Here is a 27,338-nt window from a genome sequence, read left to right as displayed (position 1 = left end):
GAAGATGTTAACTGCATTCACATCTAAGAATCAGATATTTAAAAATTTCCTTTTTCAAAAGACGTAGTTCCATTCTATCAGATGTTGTACATTGGTAGATAAACATTAGTGGATTTTTAAAAGTACATTTTCTTTTCCATTTATTTAAAAATTGAGATATAATTGACATATAATAGGACCTATTTTTTGGAAGTTTCAATAGTACACTCTTGTGAGAAAAAACTGAAAAACTCACCAACTGTTTATCTACCTATGTATAATTCAAACGTTTTAGCAAAAGACAGAATCTTAAACATGATGTTTTCTCACCTCAGGAGCAAACATGGTCTCATAGGTAGGATTATACTGAACCTCTTTGACAGCAGGGTCAAGGTGCACTCCAGTCTCCAAATCTTCCTAAAAGAAAACCAAATGAACATTAAAGATCCGACAAGTAATACCAATTTTATGATTATTATGCTAGTGTCATATAATTAACAGTTCTAATACTCAAAGACTAATAAAAGTAATGTGTGTAAGTATAAAGGTTAGAATGCATAACAATTTTTTTTCCTTTCAAAATACTGACTTTATCCCATCTGAACAAATTAAAAATTTCTAAATAAGCTAATAAGCTACTCAAAGCTTTAAATTAGGAGCCCAAGTCTTCTTTCTTATGAATTCAAAAGACTTAACCTCTGGTTCCAAATTCAGAACAACTCCTTTATTCAGCAAGACTTATTAGACATATACCAAGACAGCACATGGTTTAGGGCTACAGAAATGGCAGGGCCCTAAAATCTTACACTCTATGCCAATATTTCAATCTTTCAAAATTCATCCCCAGTTTACTGAACATAAAAATCTCATGTCCACTGGAGAACTCCTGGTGATCTCTACTTTGTGTAATCACACCACACTCTAGCCTGACCTCTCCTCTGAACTCTAAAGACTTGTGTATCTAACCCTTAACTCAATATCTTTTCTCGCAGGATGCCTAACAGATCTCTTAAACTTGATATATCCCAAAGAGAACTTCTGGTCTCCTCTTCCCCAATGACTTCTTCCAGATTTACATTTGCTCAGGTAGAAACTCCCTGAGTTATTCTTGATTCCTCTTTTTTTTTTTTTTAAGATTTTATCTATTTATTCATGAGAAACACACAGAGAGAGAGAGAGAGAGAGAGAGAGAGAGAGAGAGAGGCAGAGACACAGAGGGAGAAGCAGGCTCCCTGTGGGTAGCCTGATGCAGGACTTGATCCCCAGACCCTCAGATCACACCCTGAGCTGAAGGCAGATGCTCAACCACTGGGTCACCCAGGCGTCCCTGATTCCTCTTTCTTTCACATTGTATCTCCATTCCAATCAGCAAACCCTCTACCTTCTATATACATCCAGAGTTCAACCACTTCTCAAGTTCTCTTTCACAGTTATCTCACAGTCCAGTTTACCAATTCACACCTGGATTACTGTAATAGCCTCTTAAGTGGGCTCCCTGCTTCTACCCTTCTCCACCTGCAGCCTCATTCCACGCAGAAAGCTGTGTGATTTAAAAAAAAAATTACATTATTTTTATTCCTACTCTAAACCCTCAGGTAATACAGGGCATTTTTATCTTCCTGTATTGTCCTGCCTTACATATTAAAAACATGTTATTCGTACATGTTTAATTTACATGTGAAACAGGCTATAGGTACTTTACCTTTATTTAGGGCACTCAAGCTATATTTTGAAAGTTTTAAGGAAGTTACAGATCATCTATGAATTATATTTCAGTAACACAGAATGACAGAATTGCTATTACAAAATAAGGATGTCTGAATCTAACTGGTTGAGAATAATCCTCCCCTTCTGAGATCTCCGAATGATCTGCCCTCCCCTCCCCAAACCTGTCCCCACGAACTTCTGTCTTCATCAGTCCTGCGCTGGTGCTCATCAACTCCAGCCTCACGGGCTCACTTGCTATTCCTAGAATTCATCAAAGGCCAATTCTGCCTCGGGGTCTCTGCACATACTATTCTCTTTTCCTGGAATGTTCTTTCCCTAGATATCCATGTGATTGTTCTCTTTTGTCAGGTTTCTGCTCAATTTTTCTACTTTCCTCTTACCTTACTTTATTTTTCTCCATTATATTTATCATCATCTGACACAGGTATTTATTGTCTATCACCCCTTACTAAAGTATAAGCTACACAGGTCAGATTTCACATGCACAAATGTATCCTCGACCCGTAGAATTATCCCTATCACATCACTATCTTTATTCTGTTGGCCTTTTGCTGACATAAGATACATTTGTCAACACAATACAAAACAATATTCAAAGTAACATCGAAAAATTCCTTTAAAAGGTGAGATATCACGAAGTTGACTGTGATGTCGCAGAAGCAGCAATGCTACTGGCAAATGAAGATTTGGTAAACTTAGCACAACTAATGACCAAAGACTAGAAAATAACAACAAAAAAAATAATACTATAGGCACACAATTACTGTTCCAAAATTTTACCACTTTTAAAGTGACCCTCACCCAAAGCAGGTAACTTAATTTCTCTGCTTCTCAAAGACAGGGTTCCTCAAGTATGATTCCCTTAAACTTCCATCCTCTCTGGTTTCAAAATGGTCCTATCTTTACCTTATCTTCTCTTTCTCATGACTTCAATCTCCACCACAAATTTTTACCTGTAACCATGACCACACTCCTGGCCTCTGGACTCACATATCTAAGTGCCTACTGAACTACATTATATGGATGTTCCAACAGCATTAAACACTTTGCTATGTCTCATCCCATCATTCCACTTTTACTCACTAACAAACACAGCACCAAGTCTTACTGATTCTATCTCTGAAACATTTCTCCGGCATCCCTACTTCTGTCTTTCTCCACATCTTTGTCCCTACTACCCTAGCACAGATTTCATCATATCTTGCCTCATCTATTAGAATACCTCCTTATCGGGTAATACACTCCCATTTTGCCTCATTAGACAAATTACTCATTTTTAAAAATATCAAGCACTTTCATCCTTGCTGTGTGTTAGTCATGTTACTGTCTTTGTTCTTTATGCATTTCCCTTTATTATCTGATAATATGTCATCTTATAATTTTCTCTTGTACCTTCCCTTCTCTTGGCTCAGGAGAACTGCTTTTCTATAGTCCTAAGGAACGTTTTACGTAATTCTTTATAGCAACTGTGATATTATAGTATTTGTTGAACATGACTTTTACTAACATTTTATAACCTCACTGCCTAAAGAATGCAGGGTATTCAGTGCATGTTCAATAAGTCTTTGTTAAATTGAAGAAGAAAAAGTCAAATCAACTGAGAAATTAAAGAGAATGAAGGTTGACTAAAGATCATTAAATCTGGCAATACTGTCACAAAAAAACTTTGCCAGAGCAATTTTGGTAGTGGCGTAGATGATAGAAAAGCAGTCCTAGGAGGCAAGGGTGTAACTAAGGATTCAGAAAAAGAAGATAGCAATAATTTTTACTCTCTCAAGACATTCGGCAATAAAGAAGAGATGGGGTGCTATATTGAAGGATTTTCGAGGTAAAATTAAATTAATTTTTCCCTCCTTAAGAAAAGACTAACCCAAGATTTAATCATTTATTAAGCTACAGGATAGGTGTGAGTAGGGAGAAACATAGGAAAAAGAATGAGGGGAAAATCAATGGCATGGTTACCCTGGAAGAGGTGGGGAAGGAAAGAGGCCAGGACACAGTTGGAAAATTATCTTCTGAGAAGAGGAGAGCCCTCTTTGACATGAAACGGAGAGGACCGACAAGGATAGGTGATGGTGACAGATGTTTGGAGCCGGTGGGAGATGTTAGAACTCATAACTGATCTTATTTTCTTGTGCAGTTGGGGGCACAGGCCTCTTCACAAAGCAAGTATGGTAACTTAAAATTCATTTATACATTCAACAAATATTGATTGGGTGTCTACAATGTGCCAGGCATTGTTCTAGGTCCACAGAAACAGACAAAGCTCCCTGTCCTTATAGAGCTTATATTCTAGTGGGAGAGACAGACAATAAGCAATATAATAAGTGAATTATATAGTTTGCTAAAATAGGGTAAGTGCTATGAAAAAAAAAGTGTTTAATGACTTTAGCGTTGTCTCACCTTCTCTCATATAATTCCTATAACACTTCTATGAAATAAGTACTAGCAAAATTAAGTCACTTACCGCAAGATGCTAATAGAATAAATGAGAAGAGAAAAAATTTCAAGTAACCACAAGGAACAATGTTAAAGACAGCCAATTAGCAGCAAACAAAAAAAATCACCAGCAGATTATCAGTCAGGGTCTCTTAGCTGCAAGGAGCTGAGATCCTCACAGACCAATTAAACACTATTGAGTCCTTTGAAGTATGGAATCCTTTCTCTTAAAGAGTTGTCAAGAAGGGTAGAGAATTAGTTGGGGGAAATAGGCATAAATAAGGGAGAGTATACAGATGGAATCACATTTGAAAATCAATCATATCATAGAACCAGTCCACTGAGGACAAGACTTAGACATTACTGAAATCATTATTCAACCACTGTTGCTGCCACTGGACGCTGCTGTTGAGACTACTGGCCCGAGAAACTAGATGTTGGTCACCACTGCCACTTCACATATTCTTCTTCCTTGCTTCTTCGTGGATTAACTTTATTTATTTTAAAGATTTTTTTTATTTGACAGAGAGTGAGAGTGAGGACATGAGCCGGGGGGAGCCGCAGAGGGACAGGGAGTGGGAGATGCAGGCTCTCTGCTGAGCAGAGAGCCTGATGTGGGGCTCATCCCAGGCCTGAGCCGAAGGCAGATGCTTAACCGACTGAGGCACCCAGGTGCCCCTGTGGATTAACTTTAGGTTAGAATTTAGGTGAATGAGTTTGTCAGCTCAGCCTAAGGTATGGTCCTGAGCCTTAGCTGAAAGGGAGGTGAGAGAACAAGAATCTGGGCTTTTGGCCTCTAAGGTTGGGGGCAGCAAGGGCTGCTCCTCACATTAAGAAATACCCTTAGGGAGGGGACTCAGATGCTGGATCATCTAAAATATGTTACATATACAGGTGACCCTTGACTAACCACAGGTTTGAATTTAGATGCAGATTTTTTTTTCAATAAATATGGTACAGTAGTGTAAACGTATTTTCTCTTATGATTTTCTTAATATTTTCTTTTCTCTAGCTTCCTTTATTGTAAGAATACGTTATAAAATACACTTGACGGAGTATTTTTTTAATTGACTATGTTATCAGTAAGGCTTCCGTCGTCACCAGTAGGCTATTAGCAGTTAGGTTTTCGGGTAGTCAAAAGTGATACTTGGATTTTCAACTGCACAGTGGAGAGGAGGGGTTGGTATCCCTAATCCATCCTTGTTCAAGGGTGAACTGTTTATTACCCTAGAATGCACACTAAAATCTTCATTGATAAGATATAGCATCTAATGTTGAATAGCAAAATTCAGTACCATAAAATTAAAAGGTCACATACAAATGGCTTCCACTGCATGAAAACTAAATTAAATGTGTTTCTCAATATTAAATTCCAGTATACAGTGCTTAAAATAACAAGGCTTAGCCACATTCCTACTTCCCCAGTGGATTTCATAGAATACAGTTGCTAGAATCACTTTATAATATGTTTTACCAGATCTTTCCAATTACAGGTATTTTAAATTTGAATTATTTTGAATAGAGTATCATGAGATACAAAGTTTTAAAGCAAAGTACAATATAAAAAGAATTACTCTATATACACAATAGTGACAGCTAATAAAAAATATAAATAGGTCCCAGTCTCTGGCTCCTGCTAAAATTATAGAACAGATCCAACAACCCTCCAGAAAATGAAGAGTTTTTAATTATAAATTTAATTAGAAAATCTTGGACAATACCACAACCTTGTTTTAATACCCATGGAGTTCAATAATAATTAAGCATGCAACTGAAATTACCACAGAATTACAGAAGACTTCTATTCAGTTTTAATTATCCATAAAAATTAAAGTGTAGTGAGTGCAGGGTATCCTATGGGTCACATAAGTTTGAACAGGTTATCTTCTGTTGATTCAAAGTAATTCGAGAATAAAATGAAATAATATTTACTTTGGAGTCCTTTTCACATTTTCTACCCTTGTACAAATAAGAAAATAGATGGGAAAGCACTTTGTAAACTATAAAGCAGAAAACAACTTTTAATCATTATTATGAACTATTTACCAATTTACAGTTCTTTTCCCCCCAGAAAGTAGAAATGACTAGACTTTCTAAGATGGAAGGTTACATGGATGAGATAAGAGAATAGAAGTTCACATAAAGATATCCTTTGAGTTTGGCCCTTAACAAATGTGATCTATTTGAAGTTCATTAAGTAGGAGAAAGATTGCCCAAAAAGAAGAAATTTTTTAAAATGCTCAAAATTAGAGGCAGAATTTTCATTTTACTCAAGTCGGCTATGTTAAAGCAGGGACCGCATTGGGGAAAAGTAACACAGTCACGGACTAAAATGAGAGAAAGCCAGGTCTGCTTTCAAAATTGATGTTAAATTTTAACATCAATTAACAAGCAACTCTTGCAACCCAGTGGACTTTTGCCAAATTTGACAGTGTTGCATTAAAATACATTTTTAACCGGAAAACAATTGTCATACAATAGTGAACACAAGTATCTGGAGTTCTAGCAGAAGAGAAGTGACAACAGGACTAAAATAATACGGAAGAGATAGGAAAAAAACTTCCCAGAAACACCGAAGATCCACTCTCCAAACCAATCAATTACCAATTAAAGACACTCCGCAAATTCTGAGCAGGAGAAACAAAAAGAAATCCACATCTGGGTACCCCATAATGAATACACAGACTGAAACTATATTCCAAATAAAAGGGGGCACAGGGTAAGGGTCTTAAAAGCAGTTTGAAGAAAAAAACAAAAAGCTACACGGACAACTGACTTGCTATCAGTGACACTGAAAATCAGAAAATAGAATATTTCAAATATGCTGAGAGAAAGGAATTGCCAGCTAAGTAAACTAAATCTGGTGAAAAGATCCTTTAAAAAAGACAGTTAAATAAAAACATTTAAGAAACCAACTAAGGGGGAACCTGTGTGGCTTGGTCAGTTGAGCAGCCAACTCTTGATTTCTGCTCAGGTCAAGTTCTCAGGGTCATGGGATCCAGGCTTATGTGGGGCTCTGTGCTCACTGGGGAGTATGCTGGAGATTCTTTCCCTTTGCACCCCCCCACCCCCACCGTCCACATATTCACTCTTTCTCTCAAATACATAAATAAATCTTAAAAAAAAAAAAAAAAGACAAACTAAAACTGCGAGCAGTTGCCACCAGTTAACCTTCACAAGAGGACATGAAGTATGCAGAGTAGGGAGAAAGAAAGCAACCTCCTGCATATGAGATGCAAGAATCAGCTTAGTGCACTGACATCTTCTTAAGTTTAAATATATATAAAAATAAGAGACAATAATAGCTAAAGTAGGGGTAGGGAAATGTCAATAAAATTGAAGTGTTCTAAGATTTTTGCACTTTTCAGTAAGAGGCAAAGGTGCTAATTAACTCAGATGTTTTAATTTCTACAGTTAACTACTCAAAGAGCAGAAACTGAGTGCATAATTTACAAATGAGTACAGGAAAAGAATGGAATGATAAAAAAAAATCAATCTAAAAGCATGGATGCCTAGCATACTTTCTGTCTGCCTTCTTTTCCATTACTTGTATTTAAGACTACACTTAAAAAGAATTTTTTGCTATGGCTGCACCTCACATGTTCTGGTATTATTTTCCTTATTGTTCAGTTCAAAATATTTTTCCATTATCATTATTTTTTATTTTGGCCCATGGTTATTGAGGTACAATTTCATAATTTTCAAATACAGTAATTTTATTAGTTATTTTTTTAATGCATTGTGGTCAGAGAATGTGGTAATATGATTTAAAGTTTATTGAAACTTATTTTATGGCCCAGTGTAGGCGTTGGCAAACTAGTTTGTAGGCAAAATCTAGCCTACGGTCTGTTTTTGTACCAATAAGCTAAAAATGGTCTTTATTTTAAAGGCTTGTTTAAAAAAGAAAATATGACAAACGCTGTATATGGCCAGCACAGCCTAAAGTCTTTACTATTTTGCCTTTTACTGAAGTTTACCAGTTCCCGGCCTAGTATATGGTCATTAAAACATTTAAACATGTTTTATTAGTACTTGAAAACAATATACTGCATTGAGTGCAAGTTCTTTACACAGTTTGTTAATTTTGTCGTTCAAATTTACCGTTTCATTATTGGTATTTTTTGCTTGTTCTACCAATTTTTGAGAGGTATATTAAAATCTCCAGCTGTGATGGTAGATTTGTCAATCTTTCATTGTAGTTCTATCAACGTTTACTTAAATATCTTCAGCTTAGATTATTAGGTGCATATGAATTTAAAACAGCCGTACCACTTTCTGAATTGAGCTCTTCTATCATTACGAAGTCTACTCTATGGATCTTAATACAACCAGTGCTACTTTTTTTTGCTTAGTATTTGCCAAATGTATTCTCTTTCCATATTCTTACTTTTGATCTTTCTGGAAAACTTAGCAAGCATGGCAAGAAAAGAAATGAAAGAAATACAGATTCAAAGAAAGAAAAAAATACTATACTTGCAGCTGATTTAACCACGTTAAATAGTTAACAGTTACAGCACATGTAACTGACAAAGGATATCATCTAGAATATACAAAGATCTCCTATGAATCCGAAAGAAAACCACCCAATAGTCACTTCAAATAGAAAAAAAAAAATCAAATCACCAATGACATATATGAAAAGATGTTCAATCTCATTAGTGTTCAGGGAAATAGGTAAAAACACTGCCTAAGTTTATACTCTTGTTAAAATGCTTGCTGTCTGTTACAATTAGTCAAATACAGATGAATGTATTTGCATGCTTTACATCTCCCTTTGTCATTTCTCTATCATCACGTTTACTACGTGTAAGGTTTTGTTTGTTTTATTTGCATATAAACAAAGTAGCGATAATTAACATCCCTAACTCTCTTATCACAGAATTATCTGGGTGGCGAGGGGGGTTGGGGGAGTGCTTTAGCCTCAGCTCTGTGCTCTGCTTCTAACAGACCTCTGGTACCTTATGCAGCCTCTCTTCCTGGATTACGTTACTTAAAACTTGAGGTGACTAAACAAAATGAGTTCTAGAGACATTCCCTCGCCCCCACCCAATGTACACTGATTCTTTTTTTTTTTTTTTTAAAGATTTTATTTATTTATTCATGACAGACACAGAGAAAGAGAGAGAGAGGCAGAGACACAGGCAGAGGGAGAAGCAGGCTCCATGCAGGGAGCCTGATGTGGGACTCAATCCCGGATCTCCAGGATCACACCCCAGGCCGAAGGTGGCGCCAAACCGCTGGGCCATCAGGGCTGCCCTGTACTCTGATTCTTAATGTATGTGCTTTTTCAAGACTTTCTTTTGCATTTACTCTTTCATTCATTCTCTCACCAAATACCTTTCCCTCGATCTTGTATACTAGGCATAGGAGACATGAAAATAAATAGACACAACCATCTCTGGTCTCCAGGGTCTCACAATATTTCAGGGTAAAGAAAAAGTAAGTCACAGCAAGTCAATGCAGTTATAACGGAGTTATAACGGAGGTACAAAGGAGGGCGCCTGGACAGAGGAGGAAGTGTGTGCAGTGAGATGGAAGGACAGTAAGAATTTGGGGCAGGGAGTAGCATGAAGCATGAGGAAAGGGATTTCCAGGCAGAGAGACAAGTATGGCCAAAAATCTTGAGAGCAAAAAAGGAAAATAAGGCTTTTGGGGCTTTGTAGAGCATTCAGCAGGCCTCATGTTACATACGGATCTGAGAAATTATCCAGTAGTAACACAGTGCCTTTGGGCAGCGAAGTGGTAGGATGCTGGAATTTAGAAAGATTACACTGTGAAGGGAGGCATGGTATATGGATGGAACTAGGAAATAAAGAAGTAGAAAGACCAGTTAGAAGGCTATTATAATGGTCTTGTAGAGAAATGAGAATCTGAAATAAAACATTTGACAAATACCATTGTGTCACAATGAGAGGACCCACTACCCAGAAGTAAGGGTTGAGAGAGAAAGACAAGAATGACTCGGGATCCCTGGGTGGCGCAGCGGTTTAGCGCCTGCCTTTGGCCCAGGGCGCGATCCTGGAGACCCGGGATCGAATCCCACATCGGGCTCCCTGTGCATGGAGCCTGCTTCTCCCTCTGCCTGTGTCTCTGCCTCTCTCTCTTTCTCTCTCTGTGACTATCGTAAATAAATAAAAATTAAAAAAAAAAAAAAAAAGAATGACTCCTGGGAGAAGTAATGAAGACATGAAGTAAGCCTGTATCAGTGGAAATGCAGAGGAAGAAATTAATTTGAGAGAAATTAACAAAGCAGAAATGTTAGAACCAGCTGAAAGACTAGCTTCAAGGCTGAGGCAGGAGGAAAAGGAAGACCCTTCTACTTTGGCTTGGACTAATAAGTGAGTTGTGGATCATTAACCAAAATGGGAAAAATAAGCGAGGTGGATTTTGGGGGGGGGGGGGGGGGAGTATGGATTTTTCAGCACCTGGAGAGAGAAGTTTAATAGTTCTGGAGCCAGCAAGGAGTTTAGAGTGGGGAATAATAAGGATGGTGTGTCTGACAGTGTTATGATTGCTTAATGTGCTTTATAATAGGTCTGTCCATGAGATGGGTCCTATAGTGTCATCCCCACTTTCCAGAGGGGAGAAGCCTTTGGGACAGAACATTTAGGTAGCTCATGTGAGGTCACCGTTTGGGTGAGTGCCAGAGCAGTATTTGAATCCTGATGGTCTGGATTCCAGAGGCTCTGTGCACCACTTCAGAGGGTTCACCTGTGAGGCATCCGAAGCACAGACTGAAGCTGAAGGCCTGAGAGAGCGGGAGAGGTGAAGGGGGTGGGGGGGGGGTGGACTAAGGGCAGAGTCCCAGGAAACACACATGGGAACACAGAAGAACAGGGTATGGGACGATTGACGATGGCCCTACAGAAGCCACAGGAGAGAGAGAAAGTTCCAAGAATAGTGTCACAGATACTCAAGTCAGATGGCAAAACCTGACAAGTTCTCACCATTTCTTAGGAAGAGGAAGTAGCTTCCTAAGAGGCTGGAGCTAGGTTGTGCTTGGTTGAGGAGACAATGAGATGAAGGGAGGGCTCCAAAAAAGCCAAGCTGTGAAAAGAATGACGGCTTTTGGACGTGGCTAGAGTGACACAAGTTTGGGGACTTTGTCATAAAGATAGGAGGATCCTAAGCATTCTTTCCTACCATTCTATAAATGAAAAAAGCAATATTCATAAAACCTTGCAAAAGTCTCAAAAGTTGTAACAGTAGACTTGGGAACATCTTTTTTTTTTTTTTAATTGAAGTCTAATCAGCATACAATGTTATATTAGTTTCAGGTACGTGACACGTCGAGGTGACGATTCTTTTTTTTTTTTTTTTAAACAAATCCAAAATGGTTTAATGTCATATAAGACGATTCTATAGGAAACATCTTAAGTCCAAAGTCATTCTTGTACGCTGCCTCCCATCACCACATGTTGAGCTTCTGGTCACCCCCACTTAGCTCTCCTGGGCCTGTACCAGCTGGTGGATGCTTTCCTCTGGTTCTAGACACACCAGCCAGCCCTTCCTCAGGTCTTCAGACACACTAGGCTCTTTGGCCATGTCAAGGCTCTGCTGTCTCCTTTGGAAACTCTTGCCTTACCTTGCACATGTCTGGCTTCTCCTCCTTCTTCTCAAAGCTGCCTTCTCCGGAAAAGACTTTTCCCCGGCCCATCTACGGAAGCCACGCTCCTAACCTTATTCTCTCTCACAGAACTCTTTTATTTTTTATTATTATTATTATTTATTATTATTATTTTTTTCCTTCAGGGGGCTCAATCCAATCTGTCATCACTTTATTTACTCACGTGTTAAAGGCTGCCTCTTCCACTATGCATCGAGATGGCAAAGGTGCCTGGCTCACTGGCCTCTGTGTCTTCAGCCCCTGGAAGAGTCCCTGGCAAATAACATGTCTCCAGCAAACAATTAAGTGAACTCGGTACAGCCCGGTTTCTCCCTTTATCACTTTCTCCACCTGGGACCCAGCACGGCCTTTCCTCGCTGTGTTACTACACGCCTGAGTACAAAAATACACATAGGGGATCCCTGGGTGGCGCAGCGGTTTGGCGCCTGCCTTCCTTCCGCCCAGGGCGTGATCCTGGGGACCCGGGATCGAATCCCACGTCGGGCTCCCGGTGCATGGAGCCTGCTTCTCCCTCTGCCTGTGTCTCTCTCTCTCTCTCTCTCTCCATATATATGTATATCACGAATAAATAAAATCTTTAAAAAAATATATACATAGACGTACCTACACACATACCTATAATCACAAGGGGGTAAACTGACATTTATGGCACTTTCAGTAGACGCTACAGTCGTTATCATTTCACTTAATTTTCACACAACGCTCTCGGGGAGAGAACGCACTTTTAAACGCAGCCCCGCTGGCCGGTGATGGAACAGCGGAGGTTTGCAGGACCTGCCCAAGTTCACAGAAGTGGCGGAGCTGCGACCAGAACGTAGCTCGGACTTCAGCAAAAGCCGCGCCATCGCGCGCCTCAACGCGAGGCTAGTTTGGGAAGGTCCGATTCACACCTGCTCCACCCAGGCCGCGTCCCGGTCACCGTAAATTCAACGTTCACGCCCCACCCCCACCCCACCCCTCACCCCTCACCCCTTGCTCGGTGGCCGGAGGCGAAAGCCGCGAGCAGCCGGAGAGCTGAGGGCAACGAGGACGACGCCGGCAGGAGGAAGAGGAGACACCCGAGCGTGGGCAACTCCTACCTCAGCCCGCGGAGGAGGCAACGCGGGGCCTGACGATGCCCGCGGCGGAAGCGGGCAAGTCCCGCACGCACTGCCTCAGGGGCCCAAGAGCTTACCTTAACTGCCACCTCCGGAGCCGAGTCCACCGCCACTGCCAGGGAGGGCTTGGTCGAAGCCGACTTCGTCAGGTGCATGAGCGAGTCGGCGGCTGGCAGGCAACACCGCCCGCCCTCACTGTCCGAGTCCGATTCGGACCCTGAGCCCGAGCCGTAGGACGCAGCCAGAGCTGCAATCGCAGCCGACATGACGGCGACAGACCCTCTGCGGAGACCAGGCCCGGGCGGAAGAAGCGGCTTCCAGGTCCTGACAGAGGACCTGACGGATTATACACACACACACACACGTTAGTTTACTTCCTTCGCTAACAATTCACTTACGGCATTTTAAGGTGTACACAACGTGGTATTCGAAGACGCGTAAGAGGGCTGAGAATACGGAAGCGCTTATCTAGGGAAATTAAGAGAAAAATTATACAGTCCCTAAAAACTTCCAGGACCTACGTGGCCAGACGAAAGACTACGAGTCCCGAAGTGCCTCGAGGCAGCCAGGTCCTACACTCCCGGCGGGCAGCGCGGCGGGAAGTTGGCAGAGGCGCAGTGGGAAGTGTAGTTCGGGGGGCGGGGCGGGGCGGGGCCGAGTGGGCGGGACTCCCCGCGGCCCCGCCCCCGGACGGAGGGTTCATTCAATTGGCTCTCATCTTCCATCACTCCCCCGCCGAGCGCTGTTCTCTCCATCCCCTTCCCCCAAATTGAGGATCGGGCAATACCATAGAGCCTCAGGAAATGGGGGGGGAAGCCGTCTTCCTGCCCTGCGCCGGCTGAGGGGGCGGAGGCCGAGTTCTCCACCGCGGCGGCACCTGGGCGCTGGGAGCTGAAGAGGACAGTGAGGATCTTGAGTCGGAAGAGCTTGAGTGGTGGAGAATAGGTCCTGATGGGAGGGACGGGAGATTAGGCGGCGAGGTCCCGCGGTCGCCCCCCCCCGGCCCCCCCCCGCTGCAGGCGCGGATCGCCGCGCCCGGTTGTGGAGCGTCGCGCGCGGGGAGGGGGCGGGCGGGGGGCGGCGGCGGCGGCGGCGGCGGCTCGCGGCGTTGTTCGCTCGCGCGTCGAGCACACGGTGGGTCCGGCGGCGCGGCGGCGTTCCCGGGAGCCCGGAGCCCGTTCCGCTCCGGAGCCCGTCGCTCCTGGAGGCTCTGAGGTGGAGTCGCGGCGGCCGAGGGGGGACCGAAGCATGAAGACGGGGTAAGGCAGAAGCCCCCCCCGCCCCCCATGATTTCACGGTGAGCGCGAGTCTCTCAGGAATTGTGTTTCGGGGGCGGGCGCTGCCGCGGGAGGACTCCTCCTCACCGGCCGGAACGCGCCGAGGTGTGTGTGTGGCGCTCCCGCCCGGTAAAGGTGACGGGGATGGGCGCGCCGCCCCCGCCCCCGCCCCCGCCCCCCCCCCCCCCCCGGCCGCCGGTTTCCGGAGCTCCGGCCGCCCACCCGCCAGCCGCGCCGGGGGCTGAGGGAGACGCCGAGGGAGACGGCGGCCGCCCGAGGCCCGAGGCCGCCGAGGTGGGGGCACTGCAGGTGTCACCTGGGCTGGCGGGCACCCCCTGCGGCCCCGGGGGTGGGGGCGGGGGCGAGGAGCCCCGGCTCGCGCGACGTGCGGGAGGCTCCGCGAAGCCGGCGGGTGCGTTTGCGTGTGGGCGCCGCGCGTCTTTCTGTCACGGACGGAAAGGTAAGGCGACGCCCCGGGGCCGCCCGCTCCCTCAGCCCCGACGTCGGCCCGACTCGCCCATTGTGCCGCCGGGATCATTATTCAACTCTGCAGCATCCATCCATTGCACCTTTTTCTTCCCATTTCTGTTTTCCCCTTGCTACAGCGTGCCCCCTAGCTTCGGTGCGCTCCGACGCCGCCGCCCGCAGGCGCCCGCCGGGGGGTGCGCGGGGAAGGAGGACGCGAAAGAAAGCGCATCCGCATCCCGGCCCGAACCGTCACAGCCGGGCTCCGATTAATCCAGCCCAGCCGATTAATTGATCTAGCTAACCCCCGGCTAGCGAGACCTCGCTCGGATAGGACCCGGTCTCATCCCGTCGCCCCCACCCCCCACCCCGTTTCCGCAGGAGGGGAGCCTCGGCTCACCGTTTAACGTCGTCTTCGGTGGTGGATCCGCGGACCCGTTAAGTCCTGTTTCTCGCGCGGTAGTTGATGTGTGGGTCATGCGCCCCGTGTCCTGTGCCCACCTTCACTGTGCGCGGGGGCGACTTTCATCCAAGGGTTGGTAGTACCATCGCATAATTAGAAACGCAGGCTTGCCTCTGCTCCCAGGAGCGGTTTCTCCCCCCCCCCCCCCCCCCCCCAGGCGCTTGACTTTCTGTTAGCAAAGTATTGTTTATTCTACGGCGAGTGTTGGGAGAAAGGACTATGATCTACAGTCTTCTGGAGTCTTGAATGAGAAAAGTTTTGGTGTTTGGTTGTTTTTCAGTAATAGAATATTTTATTGCTGATCCTAGCCTTCAGTCGAATGAAAGGAAGCCTTTCATATTTAAGGTGGGGGTTTTTCAACTGCCAATAATGAGCATTCGCTAATTCCTCTAATTTTATTTTATTTTTTTTGATTCAGTTCTTTGCAATATCATGTATTTAACATGACTTGCTGTTAGGATATTTTCTCTCTGTCTCTGTCTCTCTCTCTCTCTCTCTCTCTCTTTTTTTTTTCTAACTTCTCTCTCCGAGGATGGGCAGGCTCCAGTTTTGCACCATCTACCTGAAAGATGGAATATGTTTCTGAAAATGGAAGGAACAACTGTTGGTTACTTGATTATGATGTTAAAAACTGTCTACCTCTCCTTCCTTAAAAATAAATGATTCACTACCAAAAATAAGTGGTTTTTTGTTTGTTTGTTTGTTTGTTTTTTGTTTGTTCTTTTGGTAAGCCTCCCCTTCCAGCTTCTCTTGTTTAAGCTTGTTGCCATAACCCTCTGGATAAAACAGAATTGCACATAGGCATCGCAGAGGCAGTTGTTTTAAGATACAGTAATTGTTTTATGGCATTTGGAAGTGGCGCACATATAATATAACTTGATAGCGTAGTATCAGGTGATTGGTTAGGAAATGACCTTGCAATTTACAAAATGGACACCTCTGTGCCTTAGTTTCCTTATGTGTAAATGGAGAAAATACTCATTTATGTCACTGAGTAGTACGCATGAATTCAATATAGATGTTTTCATAATGCTTTTAAGGAAAATTTAGGTATTTTCACTGATGGATGATGAAAATATTTCAGAGTTAAGTACAAGGATGTCATTAGGATATTCCATGGCATTTTAGAATGGCTGATTTACATTGAATTTTGCTTGGGAAATCATGGTTCTATATTGAAAAGGTTTCTCATCAAGAGTTTCTATTAATTGCAAATTTAATGGGCATTATAGTTGATACCTATTTATAGTTGTAACTATCGATGTAGTTTATATGGATGAAAAAGTTATATGACTTGGTAATAAACAAGTAGAATCTTGAATTAAGTTAAAAAAAAAACAGAAATTGAAATATTTGCAGATGACATGGCCCGAAATACATAGTTGTGGTCATTTGTAAGGTATGATATGAAGTTTTATTATTCAAGTTTGTAAATAATCACATATTCAGATGCAGTGTATTAATATTGTATCATACTATATTTAATTATACATTTTGCTTCATTTTCAGAATAGTTTAAGGTATCTATTTCCAAGTGTTTGGTTTTCAGTATCACAGAGATGGTAATAGTAGCTTTTGATTTCCTTACTGGAGTATTATAAACTCAGTTCATTTTCATAGCAAAAGCTACTGTTAAGATATTAGGGCTTTTTACCAAAGCCATATTTTTGGTTACTTTGTGGGGAAGCCTCATATAGATAAGTTTATACAAATGTCTTTAGAATTACCATGGTGTAGTTTCTGTTTTTGAAAATGAATTTAATTAGATTTTTAATGTTTTCTCAAATGACCAACTTTAAATTCAACTGTCCTTATCACTTGGGTAAATACAGTTAAAGGGGGTGGGGGTGACTGGGTGGTGGGCACTGAGGGGGGCACTTGACGGGATGAGCACTGGGTGTTATTCTGTATGTTGGCAAATTGAACACCAATAAAAAATAAATTTATTATTAAAAAAAATACAGTTAAAGATTTTTCTAAGCTCTTTGAGGACAGGAACTAACCTGAGTCTTATTGTCATAAATCCAAAGTTGCTAGCATAGTGTTTAGCAAATAGTAGGGGCTTATTTTTGTTGTTGTTGTTAGACAAATAAAATGAATGGGTGGAGAATACCCATTGATTTAATAGACTAAATAGAAAATTTTAAAAACAGATTTGTCAAACACACTTTAATTCATGAAACATAGCTTTATCTCAGGAGAAAAGAGAAAATGTTTTAGAGGTTTTTTGAACTTTATTTACCTGTTCAGATAGAATTCCTTACCTGTGCATTTTTTGAAAGAGTACAAAATACCTATATACTATAATGTGGGTTGTCAACCTTTCATTTATAAAATTATTAATTTTACTCCTTTTAGGTCACTTCATTAAAAATATGCATTAAAGTTTTTTTGTTGTTTTTCCTAAATTAGATAAGTTTAAAAATGTTTTTGATTCTTTTTTACTTATATCAGCTTTCCAATAAAATAATATTAAAAAGATGTATATAAGTTATATCCTGTGCTAAATGTGCCTGACTACCAGATTTTAGAAATAAATGACACCTGAGGTAAAGCTTTTTATAAAATGAAGAATCTTGTATTTTTAATTTATCACATTCAGTTTATAATATTGAGTCTTTGTGTATTGCTGGTTCCTAATTTAGCATGAGATCTATATTTTAAAACTTGTAAAATGGTTTAGAACTTGGAACTTTCTCGAAAACAATATGCTTGGTGGTTAGATTTGCAGACAGCCCACCAAATTTAACCCATAATGTACCTAAATTATAAGATTTATAATACCAACTGTATTAATAGTAATTAGGATAAATATATTGAAAATACACTATGTACAACAGTTTTTCTTTGGGAAAATCCATTCAGAATTTTCCTTGAAATGCCAGGAATACACTTCTCTTGTGTTAGATATGACATATTAGGAAGTGTTCTCTAACACCCACTGGATATGAAGAGGAGGATCTTCCTCAGTTCAGTGATCCTTACATTATATGGGGCAAGAGGTGAGAGAATGAGAGAAATTGGAGCTAGGGTCTTCTGTGTGATGTTTGACAAGTCATTTTACTTTTCTCTTTTCAGAGTCTTTGGTTTTCTCAATTGTAAAATGAGAAGGTTGAAGTAGATCATCTCTGAGTTTCCTTTCAGTTATAAGTAAAATTCAAAGACATTTCTTTTAAAAAAAATTAATTATTTTACATATACATAGAGAAAGGCTCTCAGTTGAGCAGGGAGTCCAATGCAAGGCTCGATTCCAGGACACTGGGATCATGACCTGAGCTGAAGGCAAATGCTTATTAACCCATTGAACCACCCAGGCGCCCCTCAAAGGCATTTTTTTCTGATAGTTCATTTTTCCTTTCTAATGTTACTGCTTATGTACCTCCTCTCAGAGAATTTCTCTCCTCTGAATCTACCTCTGAAAAGATTATAGTCTTAATCTTTTTCTCACATGCTTACTCTTGGAAGCAAGAATTTTTAGGGTTTTTAAAGGAGTTCTTTGTAATGTTTGTCATTTCATCTGCTTTTATTTTTATTCTTTTTTGTTTTTTAACTCCCTAGTACCACCAAGAAACAAAATTAAAATGATTTGCTTTGTTCTCTTCTTTTAAGTTTTTTACTGACGGCTTTTGAATAAAGTCAAGTTAGATTTTATTTATTCTTTGGAGAAAAATCATATCCAGTGAATCTCCAGAGAAATTTTTTTTATAAGGAAAATATTGGAACTAAAGTTTTGGAGTGGGTTTATGAAAGTAAAGTGATGGAATATGGCTTGGGAATAGGGTTGTCACATACGTATGGGATATCTTGCATTTTTATTTGTTAAATCTGGCAGTCTTACATTGAGTGCTCTGGAACTTTGGGCATGGCAGGAGGGTTGGAGGCAGAATGAGAGAGTGAGATCATGGATTCCTTGAGAACGGAGACAGTTTTATTGTTGTTTTGGTTGATTGTTTTGTTTTGCTTCATTTTTGTGTTTCCAAAACTTGTTCTATAAGTTAAATGGATAGTGAATACTGTTAGTACAGAAGAGCAGGTAAGTAATTCTCTTAGGTGGAAAGATCAGGATGCTCTGAGAAAAAGGGTCATGAAATGCAGCTATGTTAATTAACTTATCTGGAGGTTGATAATATTCAAAAACAATAGGTAACGTGTTTTTCTTAATGATAAAAAATAACATTACATGCTTGCTATATATACAAATCACTCTATAGCTACCATTATATCATTTTATTTAATTGGTATCATAGTCCTATTAGAATTTAATGGAAGAAGAGAAGTAACTGAAATAAACAAGTTTATTCTGCTCAGCAGAAGCACAGCTTCTCTGAGAATCACTTTCTCTTCCTTCTCCTCAGTAAGTTCCTGCGGAACTTGATAACAGTAATTCTGCTAGCCTGCTACCCTTCCCCTCATCTGTAATTGGTCAGTCTAGTGGTAGTTACCACTCATTCATCCTATGCTAAACCAATTATCAGCACATAATTATCGAAGGCCAGCTGGGTGCCAGAAGTCTACAATGGAGAGCAAAACAGAGGTCTCAATTCTCTTGGAATTCACAGTATAGTAAGAGAGACAGTTACTGAATAAATACACGTATCTGTAATCAGGAATTGCGGTGAATGCTATAAAGGAAAAAATAGGGAACCTAATTTACCTTGGGAGTCAGGGAAGGTTCTTTGAGGAAATATTAGTGGAAGTTAGCTATGTAAAAAAGGAGAATGCAAGGGGTACGTGCGTTAAGCAATCTTGAGGTGGGAGAGAGCTTGGTAGGTTCAACTAAGAACTAAGAAAAGGGCAAAATAAATAAAACTCAACTATATAGTGAGCAAGGGGGATTGTGGCCTAATGTGATAAGATTGTAAAGGCAAATGGGCCAGACATGTAAGGTCCACATAAGTCTTGTTTCAACTAGGGTTGTGGATTTTATTTTCAGGGTATTGGGGAAAGCCTTGTAGGGTTTTAATCAGGTTAACAAGTGGACCAGATCTGTCTTTTAAAAAGATCGCTCTGGGAGATTCAGTCACCATTCTGCCCATGTCTGGTGTTTGTTGGTGCAATTCTATACTTCTGCACTAAGCCGGGAGGACACTTAAGAGCTTTTCCTGAATCCTAAGTGCCCAGAGGTTTGACTGCTTTGTTTTTGCTCTAGTGGCTGAAACTGTAAGATCTTCAAACCCAGAAACTGGTATTGTTTCTTGTCATGTGAACTAGATAAACAGGGGCATTTGGAAGAAAGAACGAGAAGCTGATACACAGTCTTGGCTGTGTTCACCTGTCTTTGTCCATGGTCCTGAGATTGGGTTAAATACCACTGCTTAAACTACTGGTTCTAATGGAATTCTGAGGGAGGCAGAGGTTGGGTGTAGTTGATACCTGTTAGGTGATGATGACAGCAATGCTGTATTTTGGGTATGTTTGCAATGGTACGGCTTTTTGCCATTTTTTTCTCTTAAGTAACAGTTACTCAGGTCTACTATAATAAATTAATGTTTCTATACCGACTTAACTCATTTGAAGAGAAAAAGAAAAAGCTTGCATGTCAGGGCATAGATTAACTTACTTGATTTTTCTACCGAAAGTATGAAGTCTGTCATTTTTTTCACATTATGCTACAAAAGTAAGTTTTTTTTTGGTTTTGTTTTCCACTCTTTAATAACACTCTGTTGTCTTAAATGTGTATATATTTTTTTGAGGAAGGATAAATTTTGTAATGTGCTAGAAATGATGTTGGAACATTGTGGAAAGGTTAAGGAAAAAAGGAACAGGAGAAGCATTTTATATTTTAGTTGAGGATGAAGACTAGCACTTATTTACTCTAAAAACCAAAGTAAATGCTTTGTGTGATGACATATAATATATGGCTAGAAACTTACCAATTTTGTTGATATTTTCAAAGAATCTTGTGGTTTCATTTGTTTTCTTTGTTGATTTTTTGTTTTCAATTTTGTTGATTTTTCTGCTTGCTTTTAGGTTTATATGCTATTCTTTCTATAGTTTCTAAGATGGAACCTGAGAGGGATGCCGGGGTAGCTTAGGGGTTGAACGTCTGCCTTTGGCTCAGGGCATGGTCTCGGTCCTCTTATTGAGTCCCACATCGGTCTCCCTGCGAGGAGCCTACTTTTCCCTCTGCCTGTCTCTGTGTATTGCTCATGAATAAATAAATAAAATCTTTTTTTAAAAAAAAAGATGGAACCTGAGATTATTGATTTTAGATCTTTCTTCTTTCCTACTGTATGCATTCAGTGCTATCAATTTCCCTCTAAGTACAACTTTTGATGGATTCCACGCATTTTGAGAAGTGGTATTTTCATTTTCACTTATTTCAAAATATTTTAAAATTTCTCTTGAGACTTCTTTGACCCATGTGTTATTTGGAAGTGTGCTGTTTAATCTCCAGATATTTTGGGATTTTCTAGCTGTCTTTCTGCTGTTGCTTTCTATTTTAATTCTATTGTGGTCTAAACGCATACATTGTATGATGTCTATTTTTAAATTTTGGAGGGTATGTTTTATGGTCCAAAGTGTGATCTGTCTTGGTGAATGGTCTATATGAACTTGAGAAGAATGTGGTTTCTGCTGTTGTTGGGTGAAGTACTATATAAATGTCAATTAGATCCAGTTGATTGATGATGGTGTTCCGTTCAGCCCTGTCCTTACTAATTTTCTGCCTGTTGGATATGTCAGTTACTTATAGAGGGGTGTTGAAGTCTTTATAATATTGAATTCATCTATTTCTCCTTAGAGTTCTATCAGATTTTGTCTCACATATTTTGGTGCTCTGTTGCTGAGTGTATATACATTAAGGATTGTTATGTCTTCTTGAAGAATTTACCCCTTTATATTATGAATGCCATTCTTTATCACTGAAAAATTCCCCAGCTCAGAAGTCTGCTTTCTCTAAAATTAATATAGCTACTCCCTCTTTCTTTTGATTAGTGTTAGCATGTCTCTATCCCTTTACTTTTCATCTATCTGTATGTTTATATTTACAGTAGTATCTTGTAGATAACACATAGTTGGGTTTTTTTAATCCACTCTGAAATTCTCTTCTAATTGGTATATTTGAATCATTCACACTTATGGTTATTGATATAGTTGGATTAATAGCTATCATATTTGTAACTTTTTTATTCTTTACAGTTATTCTTTGTTTCTTTTTTTCCCTCTTTCTCAGCCTTCTCTGGCTTTAATTGTGCATTTTATATGGTTCCATTTTCTCTCCGCTCTTAGAGTACCAATTATACTTACTTTTTTTTTTTCAATTACACTTACTTTTTAAATGTTTTTTAGTGGTGGTCCTAGAGTATGCTGCTTAATATATATAACACATTGCCAGTTCACAGGTGTTGAGGTTTTTTTATATGGAGAATTCCCAGTTTCTCTCTTTCATCCCTTATAACATTGCTGCCATACATTTTATATATCCATATGCTAGAATCACCTGGAACTTTGTGGCTATTAGCACTTTAAACAAACAATTATGTTAGATTCAGGAATTTAAAAAATGAAGATTTTGTCTCCCCTTCATTTATTCATTCTCTGTAGTTCTTTATTTATGTAGATTGTAGTTTCTAATCTATGTCATTTTCCTTTTCTCTAGAGAACTTTTTTCTTGCAAGGCAGGTCTACTGGTGACAAATTCTCTCAGTTTTTATTTGGCTGAGAAAGTCTTTATTTCTTCTCATTTTTGGAAGATAATTTCTCTAATGTCAAAATTTTAGGTTGGTGTTTTTTTTTTCAACACTTGAAATATTTCATTCCACTGTCTTGTTTGAATGGTTATGGGTGAGAAGTCCAACATAATTTTTATCGTTGTTCCTCTATAGGTTAAGTGTTTTGTTTTGTTTTGTTCTTCCCTGATTCCTTTCAATGTTTTTCTCTTTGTTTTTATTTTTTTCTGCAGTTTGTATGTACTTAGGTATAGATATTTTGGTATTTGTCTTTGCTTGATATTTTCTGAGCTTCATGGATTTATGGTTAGGCTTCTGTCATTAATTTTGGAAAATTCTCAGGTATTATTACTTCAAACATTTTCTCTACTCTTTTTTTTTCTTTTCTAGTATTTCTTACATATCTGTTGCACTTTCTTTAATTGTCCATAGTTTTTGAATAGTCTTTTTTTTTTATTCTCTTTTCTCTTTGCATTTTAGTTGGGGAAGTTTCTATTGATACTTCTTTGAGCTCATTGATTCTTTCCTTAGCTGTGTCCAGCTTACAATTATCCTGTCAAAGGCGTTCTTCATTTCTGTTACAGTTTTTTTTTATTTCTTTTTTTTAAATTTTTTTATTTATTTATGATAGTCACAGAGAGAGAAAGAGAGAGAGAGAGAGAGAGAGAGAGGGGCAGAGACATAGGCAGAGGGAGAAGCAGGCTCCATGCACTGGGAGCCCGATGTGGGATTCGATCCCGGGTCTCCAGGATTGCGCCCTGGGCCAAAGGCAGGTGCCAAACTGCTGCGCCACCCAGGGATCCCTTTTTTTTGATTTCTAATGTTTCTTTTTGATGGGTTCATAGGATTTCCCTCTCTCTGTTTATATTCCATTTGTTTATGTTTGTTCACTTTTTTCTATTAGAGGCCTTGCCATGGTAATCATAGTTATTGTAAATTTCCAGTTTGATCGTTTCAAATCCGCTGTATCCAGATTTGGTTCTGCTGCTTTGTCATTGCTGAAAATGCTTTTATTTCTTTTAGCATGCCTTATAGTTTTTTGTTGAGAGCCACACATGATATGCAGGATAATAATAGAAACTGAAGAAGGTAAGTCTTTTGTATGAGGTTTTATATTTCCCTAACTGGGAATCAGGCTGTGTTTATTGTTTGATGTTGCTGTAGCTTTCAGAGATTTCGATTTCCTCTAGTGTTCTTGTTTTTGTTTCCCTTCCTGTCTTCTGGTTTCCCTAGAAATACCTTTTTAAATAGTCTGAACCTTGTAGTTTTTTTTATTCTTAGCTATAATCTTATTATTGTATAGAGGCCCTGTTGATATGGTGGTAAGGTGTGGGAAGTGGGGAAATAGTCTATAATCCTATGTCAGTTTTTTTTTTTTTAAGACTTTATTTTTAAGTAATCTCTACACCCAACTTGGGGCTCAGATTTACAACCCCAGGATCAAGACTAGCGTGAGACTAGGCTGCCTAGGACAATGTTTTGAAAGAAGATATTATGATTTATTGATAATTCTGAGAAAGGGGGCAGAGTTGATTCTGAGGAAGATAGCTAAGTAACAAGTACACCTTAAAACTTAAAGACTAAATTGATGAAATAATATGTTGATAGGGAATATCGTTCAACTTAGGTTAGAATACATTAGGTTTTATGAAGATAAAGACTGAGGAAAAATAAGCAAAGCTGTTTTTAATTAGTTCTGCAGCTGGGCAGGCATTCAGTATATTCCTAAAACTCTTGATAATCAGATAGAATTTAGATATTTCACTTACTTCAATATTATTCTCCAAACTTAGTAATTTTTGAGGTAACAGTTTTTTAGTGACTTGACACTCAGAAGTGATCCATGGACCAGTAGCATCAGCATCATATGAGAACTTGTTAGAAGTGCAGAATATTAGGCATACCCCTTACCTGCTGAATCAGAAATACTGAGTCAGTTTAACAAGATCCCTGGGTGACTGGCATATGCATTAATATTTGAGAATCTCTGACTTACTGTGCTTTAAATTTTGCAATAGAGAAAGACCATTGTCAAGGTTTTCAGTTATTTTTATGGCTTATGGTTTAAAGAGAGAAGTGCATACTGGCTTAAGTGTAACTTTACCAGTATTGACAAAATTGTGCTAACTAATGGGATACGCTAATCTATTTTAAAAATCTTATATACTCGGGGCACTTGGGTGGCTCATTTGGTTAGATGTCTGCCTTTGTCTCAGGTCATGATCTCAGGGTCATGGGATGAAGCCCCAATTTGGTCTCCCTGCTCATCAGAGAGTCTACTTCTACTCCCTCTGCCCTCTCCCCCTACCACTGTACACACTGGCACGCTCTCTCTCCCTCTCAAATCTTTAAAAAAATAAAAATGAGGGGATCCCTGGGTGACGCAGCGATTTAGCGCCTGCCTTTGGCCCAGGGCGCGATCCTGGCGACCCGGGATCGAATCCCACATCGGGCTCCTGGTGCATGGAGCCTGCTTCTCCCTCTGCCTATGTCTCTGCCTCTCTCTCTCTGTGTGTGTGTGACTATCATAAATAAATAAAAAAAAATAAAAATGAAATAAAATCTTATATGCAAATCTGATGATTTATAGGTCAAAATTGAAATTTAAAAAAATTTGTTTTTTTGTTGGTTAATTTTTAAACTTGTAAAATGTGGTAATGTCTACATCTACACTGAGAATTGAGATATTCCATTTACATATCTTTTCCAAAAATTATAGCTTCTCCCTTTAAAAGTAAAATTTGTATTTTTATTACTATATACAGGAATAGTCCTGAAAGTATTATACAGTTCTCTGTTTCCTTAAAAAAAGTATATGGATTGTGATATAGCTTTTTCTTAATGACAAAGATACCCCTGTCATCTACTGAAGCCTTATATGTATAGGTGCTTTTGGGTTAAACTGATTAATTAACTCATTATGAAAACTTACTATTAATTGTAGTTTGTTGTAATACAAAGATGTTGCTTATTAGGGAACATAGGATTATTTATCCATATAATAACTTATCCTACCTTGCTGGCCTATATTATTGTGTTTGATACTTTAATTTTTTTTTTTAAGATTTTATTTTTTGAGATACAGAGGAAGAGCATGAATGGGAGGAGGCCAGAGGAAGAGGGAGAAGCAGACTCCCCGCTGAGCACAGGGCTCCATACAGGGCTCCAAGTGGGGCTCAATCCAGGACTCTGAGATCATGACCTGAGCCACCCAGGCACCCCTGAACTTTCTTAGTATTTCTGTCAATATTACATGCCTACTTCTAGCTGCTTCCCCTTCTAAATTGTTGGCTTCTGATCTACTACATTCTAGGAAACCAAATGAGATTATACATCATAGGAAGGTCTTGGCCTCTCCATTAATTAATTAATTAATTAATATTTATTGAGCAGTTGTTAAGTGCCATGTTCTGCTAAGTGTTGAGTATTCCAGTAGAGAACAAAATCCTTGCTCATATGTGACTTAAATTCTTGTGGGGGAGATAGGGAATAAGCAAATAGCAATGCAACAAAATGATAGATGGCAATTAAGTGCAATGAAGAAAAATAAAGCAGGGCATAGATATAGAAAGTATAGGAGGAGCCACTATGTTAAATAAATAGGGTTGTTAAAATGAGAGGAGAAGAGACCTGAATGAAGTAAAGTGAGATATAATAGTTTTTAAAAGAAGAATACAAAAATTTATGCACAGACTGGGCCTTCCTCTTTATGTAGAATCTCTAGGTATTTACTTAAGGTATACATTTTAAGTATACCTCAAAACCTGCAGTTTTGATTTTGTTGTATAACATGGGAACCAAAAGTATGATTACCATCACACCATCTAAGAATTTTTATGCTAACTTCTGGGTTGAAAGGCAGGCTGAAAGATGAAGTTTAGATGATAAAATGTTGGAACTTTTGGAACGTTGAAAGGTTTAAAGGACCATTATAATACAGTAATCTACATTAGAATTGCTCTAGAGGGGATCCCTAGGTGGCTCAGTGGTTTGGCACCTGCCTGCCTTTGGCCCTGTCGTGGAGTCCAGGGATCAAGTCCCACATCGGGCTCCCTGTATGGAGCCAGCTTCTCCCTCTACCTCTGTCTCTGCCCCCCTCTCTCTCTCTCTGTGTCTCTCATGAATAAAAAAAAAAAAAAAAAAAAGAATTGCTCTAGAAAATTTAGGACATAGATTGATTTAAAGTAACCCTGTAACAGATGTGTGTTGTAAACAGTCATCTGAAGAAACAGAATGGCTTCGCCCTTTGGCCGTACTGCTTCTGACTTAATAGTGACACCAGTAATAACAGTACCATTTTTTGAGCCATTGTTATATGGTTGGCCCTGTACTAAGCATATGTGATACAATCTTCACAACCATCCCACAAAAAGGTACAAACTAAGCTAATTTTTATGAGATACAAACTAAGCTTTAAGCATAGATTGCTGCAGAATCTTTCAATACTAGCCAAAATTGAATTGTCTGTTCTCCTAATGCTTATTCATGACTCTAGCTTTCTCTAGATGTAAGGGAAAAATGGAATTATTTTTACTTATTTGTTAGGCAGCAAAACTGGAGGTATGTGTTGGAGATTGGTTCTAGAGTTCTAGC

The 27,338-nt window shown here is 39.8% G+C and overlaps 2 protein-coding genes across 6 annotated transcripts in view; one reads left to right on the top strand and one right to left on the bottom strand.

Annotated features, from left to right (window-relative positions):
• The window catches only part of CDC40 (cell division cycle 40), a 52,511-nt gene extending 39,140 nt beyond the window's left edge, over positions 1-13,371 (bottom strand). Inside the window, exons 1-2 of one of the 3 annotated variants that reach the window (XM_055330243.1) lie at positions 12,948-13,371; positions 310-396 (exon numbers count right to left, since the gene is read on the bottom strand). In XM_055330243.1, the coding sequence (XP_055186218.1) occupies positions 310-396; positions 12,948-13,136 (276 nt within the window). In that variant the 5' untranslated portion in view covers positions 13,137-13,371. Of the gene's footprint in view, positions 1-309; positions 397-11,936; positions 12,252-12,742; positions 12,915-12,947 lie in introns of those variants that run through there. The other 2 variants (XM_055330245.1, XM_055330244.1) reach the window with 2 other exon arrangements.
• A 615-nt stretch (positions 13,372-13,986) lies between these two features.
• The window catches only part of WASF1 (WASP family member 1), a 63,778-nt gene continuing 50,426 nt past the window's right edge, over positions 13,987-27,338 (top strand). For 2 of the 3 annotated variants that reach the window (XM_055330536.1, XM_055330531.1), the window contains exon 1: positions 13,987-14,167. The gene's annotated coding sequence lies outside the window, so the exon portion shown is untranslated. The remainder of the gene's footprint in view (positions 14,168-27,338) is intronic. The other variant, XM_055330533.1, reaches the window with a different exon arrangement.

This window comes from Nyctereutes procyonoides, unplaced genomic scaffold, assembly GCF_905146905.1.
Source record: "Nyctereutes procyonoides isolate TBG_1078 unplaced genomic scaffold, NYPRO_anot_genome, whole genome shotgun sequence".
NCBI lineage: Eukaryota > Metazoa > Chordata > Mammalia > Carnivora > Canidae > Nyctereutes > Nyctereutes procyonoides.
This window is presented reverse-complemented; position numbering and strand designations above follow the sequence as displayed.